Source organism: Ictalurus furcatus, chromosome 7 (assembly GCF_023375685.1).
Source record: "Ictalurus furcatus strain D&B chromosome 7, Billie_1.0, whole genome shotgun sequence".
Lineage (NCBI taxonomy): Eukaryota > Metazoa > Chordata > Actinopteri > Siluriformes > Ictaluridae > Ictalurus > Ictalurus furcatus.
In genome coordinates this window covers 33137625-33158154 of record NC_071261.1, presented here as the reverse complement: position 1 = coordinate 33158154, position 20530 = coordinate 33137625, and the positions used below count along the sequence as shown (strand labels likewise).

Sequence of the window (20530 nt, the reverse complement as noted above, 5' to 3'; positions counted from 1 at the left end):
TTAATCACTATCCTCAGCAGCACAACACACACACACACACACACACACACACACACACACACACACAGTTTCTGTTGATGAAAGCAGATTTTCAGATTTATTCATGTAAATAGGTTTTAGTTTACTATTTAAATGACATTTTTATTTTTATTCTGTTTTTGCTTATGAGAATAAAACAGAACATTTCTCTTCAGCACTTCACACTCAGTACAGGACTAAAGTACAGACTAAAGTACAGACTAAAATACAGCACAAGCTAATCATTGGACACATTTAATAATAACGATGTATTATTGTGAGTGATGTGGAGATTTGTTTAAAATATGATTTACAGTTTTACGAATGTACATATATGTATGTATATATATATATATATATATATATATATATATATATATATATATATATATATATATATATATATATATATATATAATGACCTGCCATCATAATTATATTTGATGATGACCTTTGACCTAGACCTGTCAAAACTGATTAGTGATTTTTGGTAGCATACAAAACCTGCAAACTATTTCTCTCTCACATTCATTTAAATAGTTTTAGTTTTACTAATTTAAATAACTTAAAAATATATTATACTGCCATTTTTCAATCTCGATTCAGAGATGAAAATAAAACAGGATATTGTTTTTAGCACTTCACACTAAAACCCAGTGAAGGGACTAAAGAAGTACAGGCCATGCTAATAATTAGGCACATATTAATAATAATTATTGATTATCTCTTGTGTATCGTGTGATGTGTCGTGCTGGTTAAATGATTCTTTTACTCCAGTGAAGCTGCACTTATTTATATTGATATGTATTTTATTTTATGTAAGTTTGGCTGGGAAAGTGTGTAAACGCTGCTCAGATCTTCGTCTGTGGTTGAAAACCGCAGCTTGGTTTTCTGTGGAACGGATGAGTTTTATCTATTTTAATCAAAGTGCAACATTTCATCACCATCAAACTGCCACTCCCTCTCAAACCACACTCTCACACGCCTCTTATCAGCTTATAAGACCAGTGCTGAAGTGATATCTGCATTAATACGGTTCCGTTCACATCGTGATCATCAGCAGCAGCCATGGTCTCTCGTTCTCTCCTGCTGGTTCTGCTGGTTCTCGGCTGCCTTCAGTCCTTCACAGCGGCTCAGAGTAAGATAAAGCTTACCTTTTTACCTTTATAACATGTTGCTTTGTACATATTATTATCTGTACTTGTGATCATTTGTTTTAATCAGTTAACATGCATTAACTTAAGCACTAAGTAGACACTAGTAAGATAGAAAATTGTTAAAACATCTGGACTGGAGTCATTACTCCTGAACACTCCTCTGGTTTATAATGATACTGAATTCTCTAAAAAGACGAGCAGGTTGCTGAGAAAAACCAGCGTTAATAAACTGTGTGTTTGTCGCACTGTTACAGTAAAATACTGAGCGATGTGGTGGTGTGATGAAGCGGAGTTACTGCTAACACCCTGAACTTGATTATTTTCCTGTGACACCATGGCTACCGTTGTGTTATTACTCATATACCACAGAGACTCGCGAGCAGTTACGACATCATACTTTATCTGTTTATAGTCCTGTTTAATGTGTAAACATTCGTTTCCTCAGCATCCTCTCTTTTTTTCTTTCTCTTCATGTAAAAAAATGCAGCTTTGTTTGTTACAGAGAAACTGCAAAGCATGAATTCCTCTCCCCTGAAGACTCCTACTATAAATGTTAAATAAACGTCTCCTTACAGAAATCTTCACCATATCCACGACATAATCTGTACACACATACTTAATCTAATTATGTGGAGCGTCTGCCGTGCGAGTCACTGTGAATGAGCTGTTACTATAGAAACGATAACATGTTAGAATGAGCGCATTCATATAAACCTGTGATTTGAAGCTGATGTTTTTAAATTATTTTTTATTTTTGTTGTTTTAATTAACCAACACATTCTGACCAATCAGAGTCCAGAATTCAGCGGTGCTGTAGTACAATTTAAAATATACTCTAAGCAGAACCTTAGAGCAGATATACAATCATCGAATGCTGTTTATTCAGTATTTAATCACAGATCTAAATGTGTAAATGTTTTCACACAGATGCACATGAAGCAGGTCAGTGCTGTTTCAGTTACCAGTCCCCTCCAAAAGTATTGGAACAGCAAAGCCTTCCCTCCCCTTTTTTTCTTTTTGTCATTTTGGACATTTGGGTTTGAGATCAAAAGACAAATACGAGGCGATAGATCAGAATTTCAGCTTTCATTTCCTGATATTTACATCTAGATGTTTTATACAACAAACAAATGATTAAACACCCAATGTTTAGGGGAGTAAAAGTATAACGTAACTAACCCCTAAAACGCCAACCCCACATTATCCTTTCTTTATTAAAAAAAGATAAAATAAAATAAAAACTCTGGCAATTACACCTCTACTCGGTGCACTTTGCTTTTCTAGAACTCAATTAATAGAGCTTGGTTCTTGGTTCCATCAGCTGTTGTTGTTTTTCTCGGCCGACCCATTCGGTGTCTGTTGCACCAGTGGTTTCTTTCTTTTTCAGGACACTCCAAATTGTTGTATCGGCCATGCCCAATGCTTGTGCAATGGCTCTGATATATGTTCCCTCTTTTCTCATCTTCAAAATGGCTCGCTTTTCTCCCATAGACAGCTCTGTGGTCTTCATGTTGGTTCAACCTTATTAACAACAAATGCAGTCTTCACAGGTGAAACCCAGGGCTCAAACCAAGAGTAGACATTCAGAGCTATTAATTATTTAAACAATCAATTTAACAGGACACACCTGGGCTGCAAGAAACACCTGTCAATCATATGTTCCAATATTTTTGATCACTTGAAAAATATTGATGTGTTCAAACAAAAGGTGCAATGTTTTATGTTGTTTAGACACATTTAGATGTAAATATGAGGAAATGAAAGATGAAGTTCTGCTCTGTCGTCTCATATTCACCTTTTGATTTGAAACCCAAATGTATAGTGAAAACAATAGAATTGGCTTTGCTGTTCCAATACTTTCAGAGGGGACTGTAGTTTTAAATGATCTTGATGTTGTGGGAGGTGTGAGAGTATTAGATTTTCTGTTTTGATAGTTTTACACTGACGAATATTATCTCTCATCTGCAGTTTGATTCTAAAGGACGGCCGTCGTGTGTGTGCAAACCCCGATGGAAAGTGAGTGCAGGACACCATGAAAAAACTTAGTAACATCTGAAAGCCTGACCTCAACCTCAACTGAGCGGTTAAATCATCTCTCCATTAATAAGCAATTAATGTTTCTTTCACTCAAATTTTATAAATACTGTAGATTCTGCATTTGGATGGAAGAAATAAAGCTTTTATTTGACAAGTAGGCATTTTATCTTTTAGATATTTTTAAGTTGCACTTTCACATTGTATAAGAAAACAAAACTGGCTTTGTTTACAGGCAATAAAATGTTCTTCATACATCTTTTCAACATTTTGTTGAATAACAGTGAATTGTTATTCATGTGTTGAAGAACACATGAATAACAGTCCTTATTCTCCTCCAAAGATAATAATGCTAGGGTTAAGGTTTTTATTTAAAAAATAAAATAAAATAAAAATGAAAAGAATAGTACAAGACAAGGTTATATATTACAAAAGCAGCAGAAGAATCAAGATCAACAAGTCATCACTGTATTATAAAATATGTTATTGGTTAACGTAGAAATTCCCCAATCCTCAACATTTTTATGTATTTATGTGGAATGACAGATAAAGGAATAAACGTACAGATAGGCAAAGTGAGTATAAGAATAACAAAGAAATTCTAAAGCACAGAGCTGCTCTGAACCACAAGCTGCAAAATGCTACTGTTAGTTTTGGCATAATAATCTCATTATTTTGACATATGGATCTATCCAAGTTTATTATTCGGTTTATAGAACAGCAGCTCTGACAGTACTCCAGCTGCAAATCACAGGTTTATGGTATATAAATGTGCTCATTCTAATACATAATCGTTTCTATAGAAACAGCTCATTCACAGTGACTTGTATACGGCTCCATATTAAAAAATACCACATAATCGTTAATATGGTGAAGTTTTCTGTAAGGAGATGTTTTTTTTGTTGTTGTTTTTTTTTTTAACCTTTATGTAAGGAGTTTCCAGTGTCAGCACTTTGTATCAGTAAGAGGTAAAGCTGTAACTTTTAACAGAGGAGTTTACATTTTCTCGGTAACATGAGAAGCGAGACAATAAAGAGATGCTGGTGAGGGAAGAACTGTTTATAGCTGCTATAATGTAAGTCAGAACAGGAACTAACTTTACTTCACAAACATTAAACAGAACAGAACACTCTGAGATGTGCTTCGGGATGGTAACGTTACCACGTTACACCCGTACTGTATGCGGTCCTTCTCCAAACTGTTTCTGTTTGACAGTTTTGTTGATTGTATTTAGTCTAAAAACATTCCTTGACAATCCAGACTTTGAACTTCACAGTTACAGCCACAAATATTCTTGTGTTAAACTGAACATCATGCCTAATAATGATACAAAATAAGGCATCAAATGTATACATAAATGAGCATTTCAAAACTGTAGTGTTACTCTTCGTATAAAAAATTGCATGGGAAAGTCTTACTAGACAAAATATTCTTTAAAAATAATATTAATATTTAAAATACCAGGGGAGAATGGCTTCTTATGCTTTGCTAAAATCTTAACATTCATTCATTGACACACTCTTGGGCTGTAACTTTTTCCAAGTACTCGGCTCAGTTAATGATTTTATTAACCGTGTGAATAAATAATATATTCTGAATTTCTACAGTGAATAAAAGATCTTTTAAAATAAATTAAAAAAATTAAAAATACATTTATTTACTCAAAGGGACAACCATTTGCCAAACTATTCATTTTACAATATATACTAATATAATAATGTAATTTCTCTGCGATACCATATACTATTAGTTTTATTGTTATTATATTATGTATGTGTGTGTTTGTTAATCAGAAATTTGTTGCATGTAAACACCTTATTCAGAAAATCCACTGAAAGGAGATATATATGCGCATGCTCAGTTCACAAGGAATTGTGGGTGCCAACAGATGCTTAGCTGTAGGCTCGGTATTTAGGAAGGGTAACTCAGGCATAATTACAACAACCGTGTATGCAGGAGTATTCCGATGCCAGTACGCATATAAACATCGTATTCGGAATACGGCTGCAACCCGAATATAGGCCTTCAATGGAATTTGATGTGCGTGTAAACGTAGTCATTACATAACGATATTCTAGCACTAACATTATTTATCTTGAGACATGTCGAGAGAACATGTCGTGAGTACCAGCCCAGTTCGAGCACTGAACAGAACCAGATCAAACCAGGAAAATAAATCAAAGGTTTGCTAAAGACTAGCACAACGACAGAGGGTATGCTTCCTGTAGCAAGTGACTCACTCGTAATGACTACGCCACCCCGAGGAAGCGAGGAAAACAACCCAAATTAAGGCACAACTACAATCCACTTAGAAAAGGCAAGAGGCATGGGTTTCCAAACAAAAATAGATTTTATTAAAGCTAAAAAACTGGCCAAGAATTATTTAAAACCAGCAACCAACGCCATCAGACATTAGTCGAATGAAGCAAACAATACAAGAAGGAATTAACAATAATCATCATAGGAGGACTGAGACTTCCTGTATGAAGGGCAGGCTAATACGACAGCACCAACTATACAAAAGGAAAAAAAAACACCAATCACAATCATACCTACAAAATTCACAGCGAATGTTGACACAGCAATAATAACGACCCTTAGTGAAGTAAAGCCTAAGGTGCAGCTACCACTCTCTCCCATTCTTCTAATAAGACGAGCACTGAGGTAATACCTGCATTAATATGCCTGTGTTCATATCCTCACCATCATCATCATCATCATCTGCATTACCATCATGTTCTCTCATTCTCTCCTACCTTCAGTCCATCACGATGGCCCTGTGTAAGATGACGTTCACTTTTACATCGTTTTCTGTACATAATATTATATTGGTTTATAATGTCGCTGAAGTCCCTAAAAACGATGATGAGGTTGTTGAAAATATCCAGCGTTAATAAACCACAGTGTGTGATGTGCTGTTACAGTAAAACACTGACTGATGGGGTGGTGTGATGAAGCGGAGTTACTGTTTACAACCCCAACGTTGATTATTTTCCTAAAACAGTGCATCCCCAAGAGGAATTCTTATACCACAGCAACGCACCAACAACTGCAATTTCTAATTTATTAACATCTCTCTTTTAAACACTACTGTTACAGGTGCTGTTATTATTAGTTAAAAAATAATTAATTAATTTCAAATATACTAGATAAAAAGCATCTAATTTATTAACATTTCTTAGTGAACATTTAATTCACATAACATTATAATAAATAATAACATTTATTTATTATCTTTGTGTATATATAGTAACTGAATGTATATTGCTCTGTTTTTGTTCTTACAATTGTATACAACTCCCAGTTGTAGTCCTTAGTTCAATTTTACAATTCTGTACAAATCTAGAAATCCAAAATTCAAATGAGTGAAATAACATCTGGATAACAGAACAAAGGTTTGACATATTTTATTTTACAATGAATGATTATTAAAAAAAGACAAGATTTCCATTCCACTCAATACTTCTGAGCCCAGAGCAATGCAGAGAATTCTTGACAAATTACTTGGTGTATGTGCTACATGGCGTGTTAATCTCTATCTCCTTTGCATTACCACTCTCTCCCCATACCCCCCCCCCCCACCCCCCCATATATACATGTTTCGGTTGACCACAAACAGCACTTTCTGTACTGCTATATTTTTTTTCTCGCACAATGTCCTGCACTCTTTCTCTCTCACATGTTCAGTCTTGTTCATGAAAATAGTTTTCAGTTTTCTAACTTGAACGACATTCATTTCTTATTAAAACTACTTTAAAAGATAAAAGGGAATATTGTTCTTTAGCACTCCACACTACAAACACATTCAGAGGAATAAAGAAGCACGGGCCGTGCTAATAACTAAATTCCTTTAGAATTTTTACTTAAATGGTAGTTTGTTAGCGATATTTTTATTTATTCCCTGATACATCAGTGTTTCTAAATGAGAGACTCTGTTTCTCTATTGTGTGATGTGGTGTGATGGACTCTTTACTGTTTCACTCCAATAAAACTGCACTTATTTATATTTATTAGATTGTATCATAGAGTTTGGCTGTGAAGTGTTAAACGCTGCTCAGAGCTGTCTCAGTGTAACTGAAAACCACAGCTGGATTTCCTGTGGAAGAGGTCTGTTTTTTTCTCTCTTACTGAAAGCGGAACGTTTTGTGGTATAAACATTGCTCCTCAACCCAAACCACTCTCTATCATTCTTCTCATAAGACAAGTGCTGAGGTGATACCTGCATTTATATGAGTGTGCTCATATCCTCACCATCATCATTCATCTGCATCATCATGTTCTGTCGTTCTCTCCTGCTGGTTCTGCTGGTTCTCGCCTACCTTCAGTCCATCACAATGTTCCTGAGTAAGATAAAGTTCACTTTTACATCGTTTTCTGTACATAATATTATATTGGTTTATAATGTCGCTGAAGTCCCTAAAAACGATGATGAGGTTGTTGAAAATATCCAGCGTTAATAAACCACAGTGTGTGATGTGCTGTTACAGTAAAACACTGACTGATGGGGTGGTGTGATGAAGCGGAGTTACTGTTTACAACCCCAACGTTGATTATTTTCCTAAAACAGTGCATCCCCAAGAGGAATTCTTATACCACAGCAACGCACCAACAACTGCAATTTCTTATTTATTAACGAACGACACGTCTCGCTTTTAACCCGTTTATAGTTATCTGTAATGTTGTTGAATGACGTTATAGCAGCTGTTATAGCACTACTGTGCTGTTCTAAAAAAATATATTAATTAATTCATTTCAAATATACTAGATAAAAAAAAGCATCTCATTTATTAACATTTCTTAGTGAACATTTAATCAGAGTGCTAAGACATGATTGATAAATAAATACATTAATGTTTTCACACGGATATACTTGCACCAGGTCGATGCTGTTTCAGTTACCAGACACATCCAATCCCTGTAAGACGCATTATAGCGTATGAAGTAATAGACCCTCGCTGCACAAATCCTGGAGTCATGTAAGTTTTCACCCCCTTATTTTATTTAATAATTAATAAGAAGAAAATTATTGTTTTTCTATGTACATCATTGATTTATAGTTGTATAAAATATCATATAAATTTATTATAATACAACTTTAAATTACCATGAAGAACATTTGATAGTTTTTGAAATTTATTAGAATATAACAAAAATAATTTTGGAAGTTTGGGACACATGAGAATGTTTAATTTTCTGTCTTTATTGCAGTTTTACACTGATGTATATCTTCTCTCTCCTCTGCAGTTTTACTGTAAATCGTGGTCTCCGTGTGTGTGCAAATCCCACAGATGAATGGGTGCAGAAACTCATGAAAAAAATTGACAGCCGCTCGTTTACAAGCTGGGTCGAACCTAAAGGTGGGGAATCCTCTCTCCATTAATAATAGTTCATATTTAGTTTATAAACATCCTTTTTATGTATCTCTTCCTGTAATTGGACAGGAGGAATAAAGCTTTTTATTATAAATAAATAATCACGCTAATATTACGACATTTAATTTACAAAATCAACAGCAGACCAGTAGAAACTGGATGAGAATTGTGCTTTATTCTTCCACCCAGGAAATGATTAAAAAATAAAGTGGTTGTATTTTTACAGGCCCGTTTCAATTTGAGTAACACTGCTGAATTAAGACACACCATTAAATAAAAATATATAAATATATAAATATTTATTATTATTTATAATAAGTGTTCTTGTTAAGAAATGATTAATGATGAACAAAACATTATTTATTTATTTATTTTCTGATCAGATTCACGGTTCTCATGCTATTCCTTTTAATAATAGGAATTGTTCTGTTAGTATAGCAATAGCCACTCTGGGATATTGTCAGTTTAATGCAGTAGTATAGACAGTTGTATGGATTTAGTGTGTGTTGGTATAAAGGTTAAATTACCTGTGAACATTAATGTGATCTTTTAGTGTTTATTGTATCTATAGTAATAGAGTGTTTGGATGTCAGAGTAGTAGCTATAGTTGTATAGTGTTAATATAGAAATATGGTATAAGTACTGGTATACAGTTAGTATAGCAGTATTGATAGTGGATAGATGTAGGTTTTTTGGTTCATGCACTGCAGGTTTAAATATAAAAAAATCTAAAAGGTGTGCGTTATAGCTGACACCTATAAGAACACTTTACAGTAGGTTTTATGACTGAGAGTCATTCCTTTCAAATGCTATTGAACTTTATATCATGGTAGATTTTGTGTATGAGCCCATTTGCTAGTGAAATACATGGCATATTTTACACATAATTGAATAGTTTATTTTATTAAATATCAAAAATCTAAAAGGCGTGTGTCATAGCTGAGACATTCATGAATACTTTACAGTTGGTTTTATGACTGTAAGTCATTCCCTTTAAATGCTATTGAAGTTAGAAACGTGTATAACAATGTCGTATGTAACTTTAGAGACGGTCCTATAATTTGCAAATATCTGCGAATATCGAACGTCCAACATCAAGACAACTTGATTCCAGTAACTTCTGTAAATTTTTATTTTACTGTGCCCCTCTTTGTCTCTCTCCCATGGCCCCTCTTTATCCTTGCCGCCTCTCACTAAAACACAGAGCACTCATTAGCCAAATTCCGCACAGGTGTGTAATCCTTACCACTCACTTTCTCCACCTCTGCCTGCGCTCGAGCATGCCCCCACTTCCACATACCCCCACCACCCGTCTCAGACCGGGGAGCCGTCTGGCCTGCCACCGACTCCCCCCACCTTTCCGAGAGAGGATATCTGTCACAGCCATCTGCGCCCCGGCCTGTGGACCACCCTGAACTTAAATGGCTGAAGTGCCAGACACCAATGAGTTATCTGCGTAGTGGCATCCTTCATGCAGTGGAGCCACTGGAGCAGGCATTGTTCAAACAGACGGTGTGGGCTTGTCCCAACAGATAGTATCAGAGGGTGAGGACTGCCCATTTGATAGCTAGACACTCCTTCTCAATCACGCTGTACTTACTCTCTCACACTGAGAGCTTGTGGCTGATGTACAGCACGGGGCGCTCCTCTCCCTCCACATCCTGGAACAACACAGCCCCCGACCATCTGTCTGATGTGTGTGTCTGCAAAACAAAGGGGGAGAGAGAAGTCAGGAGAATATGAGAATGGTCCGCCATAGCGTGCAGCTTTTACATGAATAAAAGCCTGCTGGAACGGCTCTGTTCACCGGACCGGATCTGGCGCTCTCTTTTTAGTGAGATCAGTCAGTAGGCTGGAGACATCCGAATAATTAGGCATAAACCTATGATAATAGCAGGCCAGCCCCAGGAACTGTCTCACCTCCAGGCCATCCAGTCCCAATTCCCAATTCCACCCATCCAATTGCACACTTCTATGGGTTCACCGTCAGTCCTGCTTGTCTCCGCAATCTCAGAACAGCCCTCAGATGCTACATGTGCCGCTGTGAATCATTACTACAAATAAAAATGTCATCTACTGTGTTGTGTTGAGAACATTCAGTGTTTTCTGTTAAATTAATTCCATATGTAATGCGCAAGAGCAATTTCCAAAGACATTCATGTTCATTTCACATTTTTGATAGCAACATTTAAAAAATAAAAAAGTAAAACAAACAAACTAATACCTAACTACATGAATTTAAAAAAGACTATGTTTTTGCAACAAAGAATTAATATTGCTTATTCGTGCTGTCCGAATACTTTTTCCCTCTCAGTTTCATTTTTTTTAAAAAAAACATATCTTTGTTTATGTTTATGAGTTCATATGTTTTTGTTCATATTTATAAAAACAAAGGTAAAATACGTTATGTGTGTAAATTTGAAGTGATTAGACTGAATTCATTCTGCTGCTACCATCATGAGTTCCATCATCAGTAAAGATTAGTGAGAATGTTCCAGAAGCAGCCATGCAAGCCCAAGCCATGACACTATGCTTGAACCATGAGCTTGTATGTTCTGGATCGTGAGCAGATCCTTTCTTTCTCCACACTTTGGCCTTTCCAGCACTTTGGTAGAGGTTCATCTTGGTTCCAGAACTTTTGTGGATCATCTCTGTATTTCTTTGTGAATTCCGATCTGGTCTTTCTGATTCTTACTGCAGATGAGCGGTTTGCGTCTTGTGGTTTGACCTCTACTTTTCTGCTCTCGAAGTCTTCTTCAGACACTGGATAGCGAGACCTTCACCCTGCCCTGTGGAGGGTGCTGGTGATGTCACTGACTGTTGTTTTTGGGCTTTTCTTCAAAGCTGTCACAATGTTTCAAATCAAGAGTAGATATTCAGAGCTATTTATTGTTTAAACAATCAATCTAACACAGAGGTTCTCAAACTTTTGCAAGTAAAGCCCCCCCATACCTTTTCTATCATGTGGCACCCCCCCCCCCCCCCCATTGGAGGAGACCAGGTATAGTGATTATCTATCTATCTATCTATCTATCTATCGATATATATATATATATATATGCTTTTGTGTTTTTTACTTTTTTAATTAATTTTAATAACTTATGATTTTTAAAACTATATAAGTTTTAAGGACAGGTATGGCACATGAATGATATAAAATGTTTCTGAACACTATAACTACGTTGAACAAGATAACTAGGCTGTAATAGCATGGATTACATGGTTGCTGGTGATGTCACTGACTGTTGTTTTTGGGCTTTTCTTTAAATCTCACACAATATTTCTGTCATCAACTGCTGTTGTTTTCCTTGGCCGACCTGTTCCATGTCTGGTCTGTAGTATACCAGTGGTTTCTTTCTTTTTTAGGACATTCCCAATTGTTGCATTGGCTATGCCCAATGCTTGCACAATGCCTCTGATATATGTTCCCTCTTTTCTCAGCTTCAAAATGGCTTGCTTTCCTCCCATAGACAGTTCTCTGGTCTTTATGTTGGTTTATCCTTTTTAATAACAAATTCAGTCTACACAGGTGAAACCCAGAGCTCAAACCAAGAGTAGATATTCAGAGCTATTTATTGTTTAAACAATCAATCTAACACAGAGGTTCTCAAAATTTTGCAAATAAAGCCCCCCTTAAACCTTTTCTATAATGTTTATATATATATATATATATATATATATATATATATATATATATATATATATATATATATATATATATATATATATATACACACACACACACACATACAGAGAGAGAGTCTGTTTTTGATAGATATATAGATAGCTAGATTTTTTTTGCTTTTGTGTTTTTTACTTTTTTAATTACTTTTCATAACTTTTATGATTTTTTAAAATAACTTTTATAAAACTATATAACGGACAGGTATGGCACATGAATGATATAAAATGCTTCTGGAATACTATAACTATGTTGAACAAGAGAACTAGGCTGTAATAGCATGGACTATTTTACATGTAAAACATGTTGCATTAAATTCGTCTCACGTTCTAAAAACATTCGCATGTGAATGATGTAAATTGGGATGAAGGGCGCGTCTCGTTATCCATGACATTGTTAAATCTCCGCCTCTCAGCCCCTCACTGAACAGAGCAGATGCAGAGAGATGTGTGAGTGCAGCGTAAAGTGAGACCTCGCGCTTGCAGGACTGTACTGGTGATATTTGGAAAGTCGCAAAGGTTTACCCAAAAAGTTGATAGATTTGTCTGTAGGCGAGAAAAAAAGTCGCTACAGGGGTCTGAAAAGTCTCTAAGTTGGCAACGCTGGTCTGCAGTGTATAGCCTGCTAGATAAAAGGCAGGCTAAGCTCCGCCTCTCCCCAACAAAAAGAAAATACAGAGGGAGAGGGAACACTGGGTTTTTATTAATGCACATTCTATTTCAAAAGCAATAAAATACACCGAGTACCCAAGTGATGCCCTGTCTGTTTTTTTCTTGGAAAAATTTGTGCCCCCCTTCTGATATCTCCACGCCCCCTGGTTGAGAACCACTGATCTAACAGTTCACACCTGGGAAGCAAGAAAATCCTGTCAGTGACATGTTCCATTATTTTTGATCACATGAAAAAAAAGGGGTGGGTTCAAACAAAAGGTTGCCATGTTCAAAGTTGTTTAACATATTTGGATGTGAGGAGTGGAACTCCGTGGTGGTTAAGACGCTGGGTCACTGATCGGGAGGTCATGAGTTCAAACCCCAGCACCACCAAGCTGCCACTGTTGGGCCCCTCAGCAAGGCCCTTAACCCTCACCTGCTCAGATGTATACATGACATATATGTAAGTCGCTCTGGCTAAGGGCATCTGCCAAATGCAGTAAAATGTAAATGTAAATATCAGGTCATGAAAGCTGCAGTTCTGACCAATCTTCTCATATTCATCTTTTGATCTCAAATTACAAATATCTTCAGTGTATAGCAAGAACAAAAGAACTGGCCTTGCTGTTTCAATACTTTAGGACAGAAGTGTATGTTGGTATAAGGGTTAAATTACCTGTTAAGTTTAATATGATGTTTTACTGTTTCATCCAGTTTGTCCTCCCTCACCCATTAGAAACGGTAAGTGAATTGATCATATACAGTAGTATAGTCTATTGTATGCTAATATCTATAGTTGTGTAGGAATGCCTAGAGTGTTGGTATAGTATAGTTTTATCTACAGTGGTATTGTAGTTTCTACAGTTGTATAGTGTTATTATGGTAGGATCTACATTTGTGTATATCATACAGAATTATCTTTAATATTATAATAATGTAAAGAGTGGGATAGTGTTAGAATGACAGGGTACCCATAACTATTGTCATATTGTTATTATAGAAGTATTTACAGTGCTACAGTGTTAGTATAGTTGTATCCATAGCGGTATAGAGTTAGTGTACTAGTATAGACAGTTGTATGATTTTAGTATGTGCTAGTATAAGGGTGAAATTACCTGTTAAGATTAATACGATCTTTTATTGTTTCATCCAGAGCCTGACAAATCGGTTCCTCCTCCCTCATCCGTTAGAAATGGTAAATACATTGATCATATATACAGTATTTCTGGTTGTGTATTAGTATTTATATTAAATATCTATAGTACTATTGTTTATTGTACACTAATATCTATAGTTTTATAGGAATGTATAGAGTTTTAGTATAGTATATTTGATCTGAAATGGCATAGAAGTATCTACAGTTGTATAGTCTTATTACAGCAGTACCTACATTAGTATACATGATACAGAATGATCTCTAGTACTTTAATATTATAATAATATAAATAGAGGGATAGTATTCTGAGGTATAAATGTGATAAATGTAAGTTGCTCTGGATAAGTGCGTCTGCCTAATGCTGTACATGTATGTATATAAAAATGTTAGTATAGTAGAGTAATATCTACTGTGGTATTGTTAGTATAGTAGTATTTACAAAGTTACAGCATTAGTATTGTAGTATGCATAGTGGTATAGTATTAGTGTTACAGTATCTATAATGTTAAAGTGTTAGTATAGTAATATTTATAAAGTCAGTGTTTGTATTGTAGTAGGTATAGTAGTATAGTATTAGTGTTATAGTATCTATAAAGTTAAAGTGTTAGTATAGTACTACAGACAGTTGTATGGTTTTGTATGTTACTATAAATTACTTGTTAAGTTTAATATGATCTTTTATCATTTCAACCAGACCCTGACAAACCAGTTTCTACTGCCTCATCCAATATAGAACGTAAGAAAATTAATCAAATAAACAGCATTTCAGTTTATATATATATATATATATATATATATATATATATATATATATATATATATATATATATATATATATATATATGTGTATATATATATATATATATATATATATATATATATATATATATATATATATATATATATGTGTATATATATATATATATATATATATATATATATATATATATATATATATATATTAATATTTATATTAGTATCTAGAGTAGTATACTTAATTGTACTCTAATATCTATAGTTGTGTAGGAATGTCTAGAGTGTTAGTATAGTATAGTTTTATCTGCAATGGAATTGTAGTATCTACAGTTGTATAGTGTTATTATGGTAGAACCTACATTTGTGTATCTAATACAGCATTATCTTAAGTATTATAATAATATAAATAGTGGGATAGTGTTAGAATGGCAGAGTATCCATAACTATTATGGTATTGTTAGTATAGCAGTATTTATAAAGCTACAGTGTTAGTATAGTAGTATTTACAGTGCTACAGTGTTAGTATAGTAGTATTTACAGTGCTACAGTGTTAGTATAGTAGTATTTATAGTGCTACAGTGTTAGTATAGTAGTATTTATAGTGCTACAGTGTTAGTATAGTAGTATTTATAAAGCTACAGTGTTAGTATAGTAGTATTTACAGTGCTACAGTGTTAGTATAGTAGTATTTACAGTGCTACAGTGTTAGTATAGTAGTATTTATAGTACTGCAGTGTTAGTATAGTAGTATTTATAGTGCTACAGTGTTAGTATAGTAGTATTTATAGTGCTACAGTGTTAGTATAGTAGTATTTATAGTGCTACAGTGTTAGTATAGTAGTATTTATAGTGCTACAGTGTTAGTATAGTAGTATTTATAGTGCTACAGTGTTAGTATAGTAGTATTTATAGTGCTACAGTGTTAGTATAGTAGTATTTATAGTACTGCAGTGTTAGTATAGTAGTATTTATAGTGCTACAGTGTTAGTATAGTAGTATTTATAGTGCTACAGTGTTAGTATAGTAGTATTTATACTGTAGTGGTATAGTATTAGTAAATGTAAAGTTTTGGTGTTTTCTATTTTAGCTACAAGTCATCCAGCTCAACAGGATTACATGCAGGAAACGGGTCATTTAAATTGTCACTGTTACTTTTTAATTTGTGTGTGTTTTTGTGTCTATCAATCTCTATTAATTTTTCTCCTAAGCGATTCCCAGTAAAGACACAATGTAGGTGACGTAAACCACAGCATATCTAAAGCATCTTCATGTCATGATTGCTATTAATTGTGGATTTAAAAACTAGTGGTTCATGGTTAGTGGTAAATTGATGTGGTTCAATACAAAAGGCACTGATAATGCTGAATACAGACGAGTGAAAACACTTCACAAACGTTTTATTCTGGGTGGGAATTCACCTTGTATATAATAGGAATGTCTAGAGTTTTAGTATATTATAGTTTTATCTGCAGTGCCATAGTAGTATGTACAGTTGTATAGTGTTATTATGGTAGAACCTACTTTAGTATGTGTGGTATTATCTTATATATATTTTTTATAATAATATAAATAGTGGGATAGTATTATTATAGCAAAGTAATGTCTATTGTGGTATTGTTAATGTTGTAGTATCTATAGTGTTCGCGTTAGTATAGTAGAATCCATAGTGGTATAGTGTTAGTATAGTAGTATAGACAGTTGTATGGTTTTAGTATGTGTTGGTATAAGGGTTAAATTACCCGCTAAGATTAATATGATCTTATAGTGTTTCAACCAGAACCTGTTTCTACTCCCGAACCTGTTTCTACTGCCTCACCCGATATAGAATGTAAGTGAATGAATCATGTAAATACAGTATCTCCACTTGTAGACACGCAGGTCTGCATATTTTACAGTATATAAACTAAAAATGCTGCACAGTGGGTAGTGTTACAACCTTACAGCCTGTGTTGAGTTTCACGTGTTATCTCTGTGAGTAAAGATTTGCTGTTTTCTATTTTAGCTACAAGTCCTCAGGCTCAACAGGATTACACAGAGGAATCAGGTAATTAGGGGCCAAGCACAGAAGGTGCGAGGCAACTGTTGTATCTGTTAGTTTCTTCTTTTTCTTTGTCTTCTTCCACTCGAGTCTATGGCAGCGCATAGAACTGCTTGCGGGAAAGTTATGAAATTTGGCACACAGATAGAGCACAGTCTCACCATTAAGCATAGCAAGGTTGGAATATTTATCTCAAACCCTCTATCGCCACTAACTGCTCAAATATTGACTAGTGTTTATAGTGCTCCAGTGTTAGTATAGTAGTATTATAGTACTGCAGTGTTAGTATAGTAGTATTATAGTACTGCAGTGTTAGTATAGTAGTATTTATAGTGCTACAGTGTTAGTATAGTAGTATTTATAGTACTGCAGTGTTAGTATAGTAGTATTTTATAGTACTGCAGTGTTAGTATAGTAGTATTTACAGTGCTACAGTGTTAGTATAGTAGTATTTATAATACTGCAGTGTTAGTATAGTAGTATTTACAGTGCTACAGTGTTAGTATAGTAGTATCTATAGTGCTACAGTGTTAGTATAGTAGTATTTACAGTGCTACAGTGTTAGTATAGTAGTATCTATAGTGCTACAGTGTTAGTAAAGTAGTATTTATAGTGCTACAGTGTTAGTATAGTAGTATTTATAGTGCTACAGTGTTAGTATAGTAGTATTTATAGTGCTACAGTGTTAGTATAGTAGTATTTATAGTGCTACAGTGTTAGTGTAGTAGTATTTATAGTGCTGCAGTGTTAGTATAGTAGTATTTACAGTGCTACAGTGTTAGTATAGAGGTATTTATAGTGCTACAGTGTTACTATAGTAGTATTTATAGTGCTACAGTGTTAGTATAGTAGTATTTATAGTGCTACAGTGTTAGTATAGTAGTATTTATAATGCTACAGTGTTAGTATAGTAGTATTTATAGTACTGCAGTGTTAGTATAGTAGTATTTATAGTACTGCAGTGTTAGTATAGTAGTATTTATAGTGCTACAGTGTTAGTATAGTAGTATTTATAATGCTACAGTGTTAGTATAGTAGTATTTACAGTGCTACAGTGTTAGTATAGTAGTATTTACAGTGCTACAGTGTTAGTATAGTAGTATTTACAGTGCTACAGTGTTAGTATAGTAGTATCTATACTGTAGTGGTATAGTATTAGTAAATGTAAAGTTTTGCTGTTTTCTTTTTTAGCTACAAGTCATCCAGCTCAACAGGATTACATACAGGAAACGGGTAATTTAATTAGTCACTGTTCCTTTTTAGTATGTGTGTGTGTGTGTGTGTGTGTGTGTGTGTGTGTCAATCTCTATTCTTTTTTTTTCTAAGCGATTCCCAGTAAAGATACAATGTAGGTGACGTAAACCACAGCAAATCTAAATCATCTTCATGCCATGATTGCTATTAATTATGGATTTAAAACCTAGTTAAATTGATGTGGTTCGATACAAAAGGCACTGATAATGCTGAATACAGACGAGTGAAAACACTTCAGGGTTAAATTACCCACTAAGATTAATATGATCTTATAGTGTTTCAACCAGAACCTGTTTCTACTCCCGAACCTGTTTCTACTGCCTCACCCGATATAGAATGTAAGTGAATGAATCATGTAAATACAGTATCTCCACTTGTAGACGCGCAGGTCTGCATATTTTACAGTATATAAACTAAAAATGCTGCACAGTGGGTAGTGTTATAACCTCTCAGCCTGTGTTGAGTTTCATGTGTTATCTCTGTGAGTAAAGATTTGCTGTTTTCTATTTTAGCTACAAGTCCTCCAGCTCAACAGGATTACACAGAGGAATCAGGTAATTAGGGGCCAAGCACAGAAGGTGCGAGGCACCTGTTGTATCCGTTAGTTTCTTCTTTTTCTTCTTCTTCCGTTAGAGTCTATGGCAGCGCATAGAACTGCTTGCGCGAAAGTTATGAAATTTGGCACACAGATAGACACAGTCTCACCATAAAGCATAGCAAGGTTGGAATCTTTATCTCAAACCCTCTATCGCCACCAACTGCTCAAATATTGACTTATGTTTATTTTAATAGCTTTTGATCTGTAAGGCCTAGAAACAAAATTCTTGTTTTTGTTTGATTCCTTGGCTCGTGCTGAGTCGAATGCAGACGGTTTCCTCCTGAATATATTTCTGCCATTTAGAATGTTCTGAAAACCCTTTTTCTAACTCACCCTAAGTGGTTAATTTGATCTTCACCAAATTTGACTCAGATCATCTTCAATCCATTCTGCCAAAACGTTATTAAAGATTTTTTGTTATTCCTACAGTGAAACATGGGCTGCATCCGAAATCACGTACTGTGACAGAACGTACCACATTCGATTCAGTACCTACTGCCTGTCCATTGATGCAGTACGTACTGATCAGTATATGTGTGTGGTATATATTTCAATATATACCACACACATATTTCAGAATCAAATATGGCTGAAGGCAGCACGTCCGCTCTTTTTAAGTGTAGTGCTATAGGTATTAAATGTTGTTCCTTGTGGTTAAACTGTACTTGATTGACAACACCGGAGTCACATGACAATGCAAACATGGGGGATGTAGTATGCTCGGACTGTATCTATACTGGTCTGGCACTGGTCCCGTTGCCTCATGAGATAGTGCAGTGTCCAGTGGTTCCATACTGCAGAATCACGGTTGAAGCAGAAGGTCATCTGGTTATGTATATCCTACTGTTTTATGAATACTGAGAATCTGGACATACTACTCCTTTGGGGTACTGCTTTTCAACCACTGTATAGTAGGGTAGTAGGGATATTTGTTTATGCTCTTCTTTCCTGTGTAAGTCTGTAAATTCTGGTGTGGTGCATGCAACTCTGACCCTAGTGGACATGCCCATGTAATGTGGAAGTATAAAGACTTCACTGTGAGAGGATCCTTGCATGACATCCTGAGCTGCTCACAGATACACACTTGCAGAAGTATAAATCGGCCCTAAGTACAGCAGTGTAGTATCTAAAGTGTTAAAGTGTTAGTATGACAGTGTCTATAGTGGTGCAGTGTTAGTATAGTATCTGTAGGTGCATAGTGTTATTAGAGTAATTTCTGTAGTGGAATAGTGTTAATATAATAGTATGTACAGTTGATATTTTAGTGTATGTTGTTATAATTAAAATGAAAATGAAAATGAATAACATCTTTTATTGTTTCACCAGAGTCTGACAAGACAGATTCTCCTGCCGCATCCATTATGGTACGTAAGTGAAGTAATCGTACTGTACACTGTATACTCTACACTATACAGTATTTCTGTCTGCATTTTAGTATTTATATTAGTGTACATATTAGTATGGTTTATTATAGTCTTACACCACAGTGCTGTTGAATTCTCGATTCTGATTGGCTGACAGACGTTCTGAGGTGTGCAGTTGGTTTTCAGTTAATGCACAGCTAAAGTAGTTCCAGTCAGGTCTTCACCACATTACAGTTCCATATCACTTCATTAACTGAAATAACAGAAAAATTAGCCTACTGTCCACTGTCTATAGTTTAATAGTTTTATTATAATATGGTATTTTCTACAGTGGTGGTATAGTGTAAGTATAACAGTGTCTATAGTGGTGTAGTGTAAGTATAACAGTATCTTTAGTGGTGTAGTGTAAGTATAACAGTATCTATAGTGGTGTAGTGTAAGTATAACAGTG

At 34.9% G+C, this 20530-nt stretch overlaps 1 protein-coding gene across 1 annotated transcript; it reads left to right on the top strand.

Annotated features, from left to right (window-relative positions):
* The first annotated feature begins 7410 nt into the window (after positions 1–7410).
* On the top strand, positions 7411–20327 carry LOC128610532 (fractalkine-like). The gene is made up of 13 exons (XM_053629905.1): positions 7411–7553; positions 8089–8185; positions 8454–8566; positions 13628–13654; positions 14067–14108; positions 14764–14805; positions 15913–15954; positions 16591–16653; positions 16828–16869; positions 18055–18096; positions 18393–18455; positions 18630–18671; positions 20042–20327. The coding sequence occupies exons 1-13, from the start codon at positions 7439–7441 to the stop codon at positions 20089–20091; spliced, it is 780 nt and encodes a 259-aa protein (XP_053485880.1). The 5' UTR covers positions 7411–7438; the 3' UTR covers positions 20092–20327.
* The last annotated feature ends 203 nt before the right edge of the window (positions 20328–20530 follow it).

Excerpts from the sequence above, each read along its gene's own strand:
- LOC128610532 (XM_053629905.1), top strand. The coding sequence starts at position 7,439 with ATGAGTGTGCTCATATCCTCACCATCATCATTCATCTGCATCATCATG. Across the intron at positions 7,554-8,088 it reads GTCCATCACAATGTTCCTGA|GTCGATGCTGTTTCAGTTAC; the intron begins GTAAGATAAAGT and ends TACTTGCACCAG. Across the intron at positions 16,870-18,054 it reads GGATTACACAGAGGAATCAG|CTACAAGTCATCCAGCTCAA; the intron begins GTAATTAGGGGC and ends TTTCTTTTTTAG.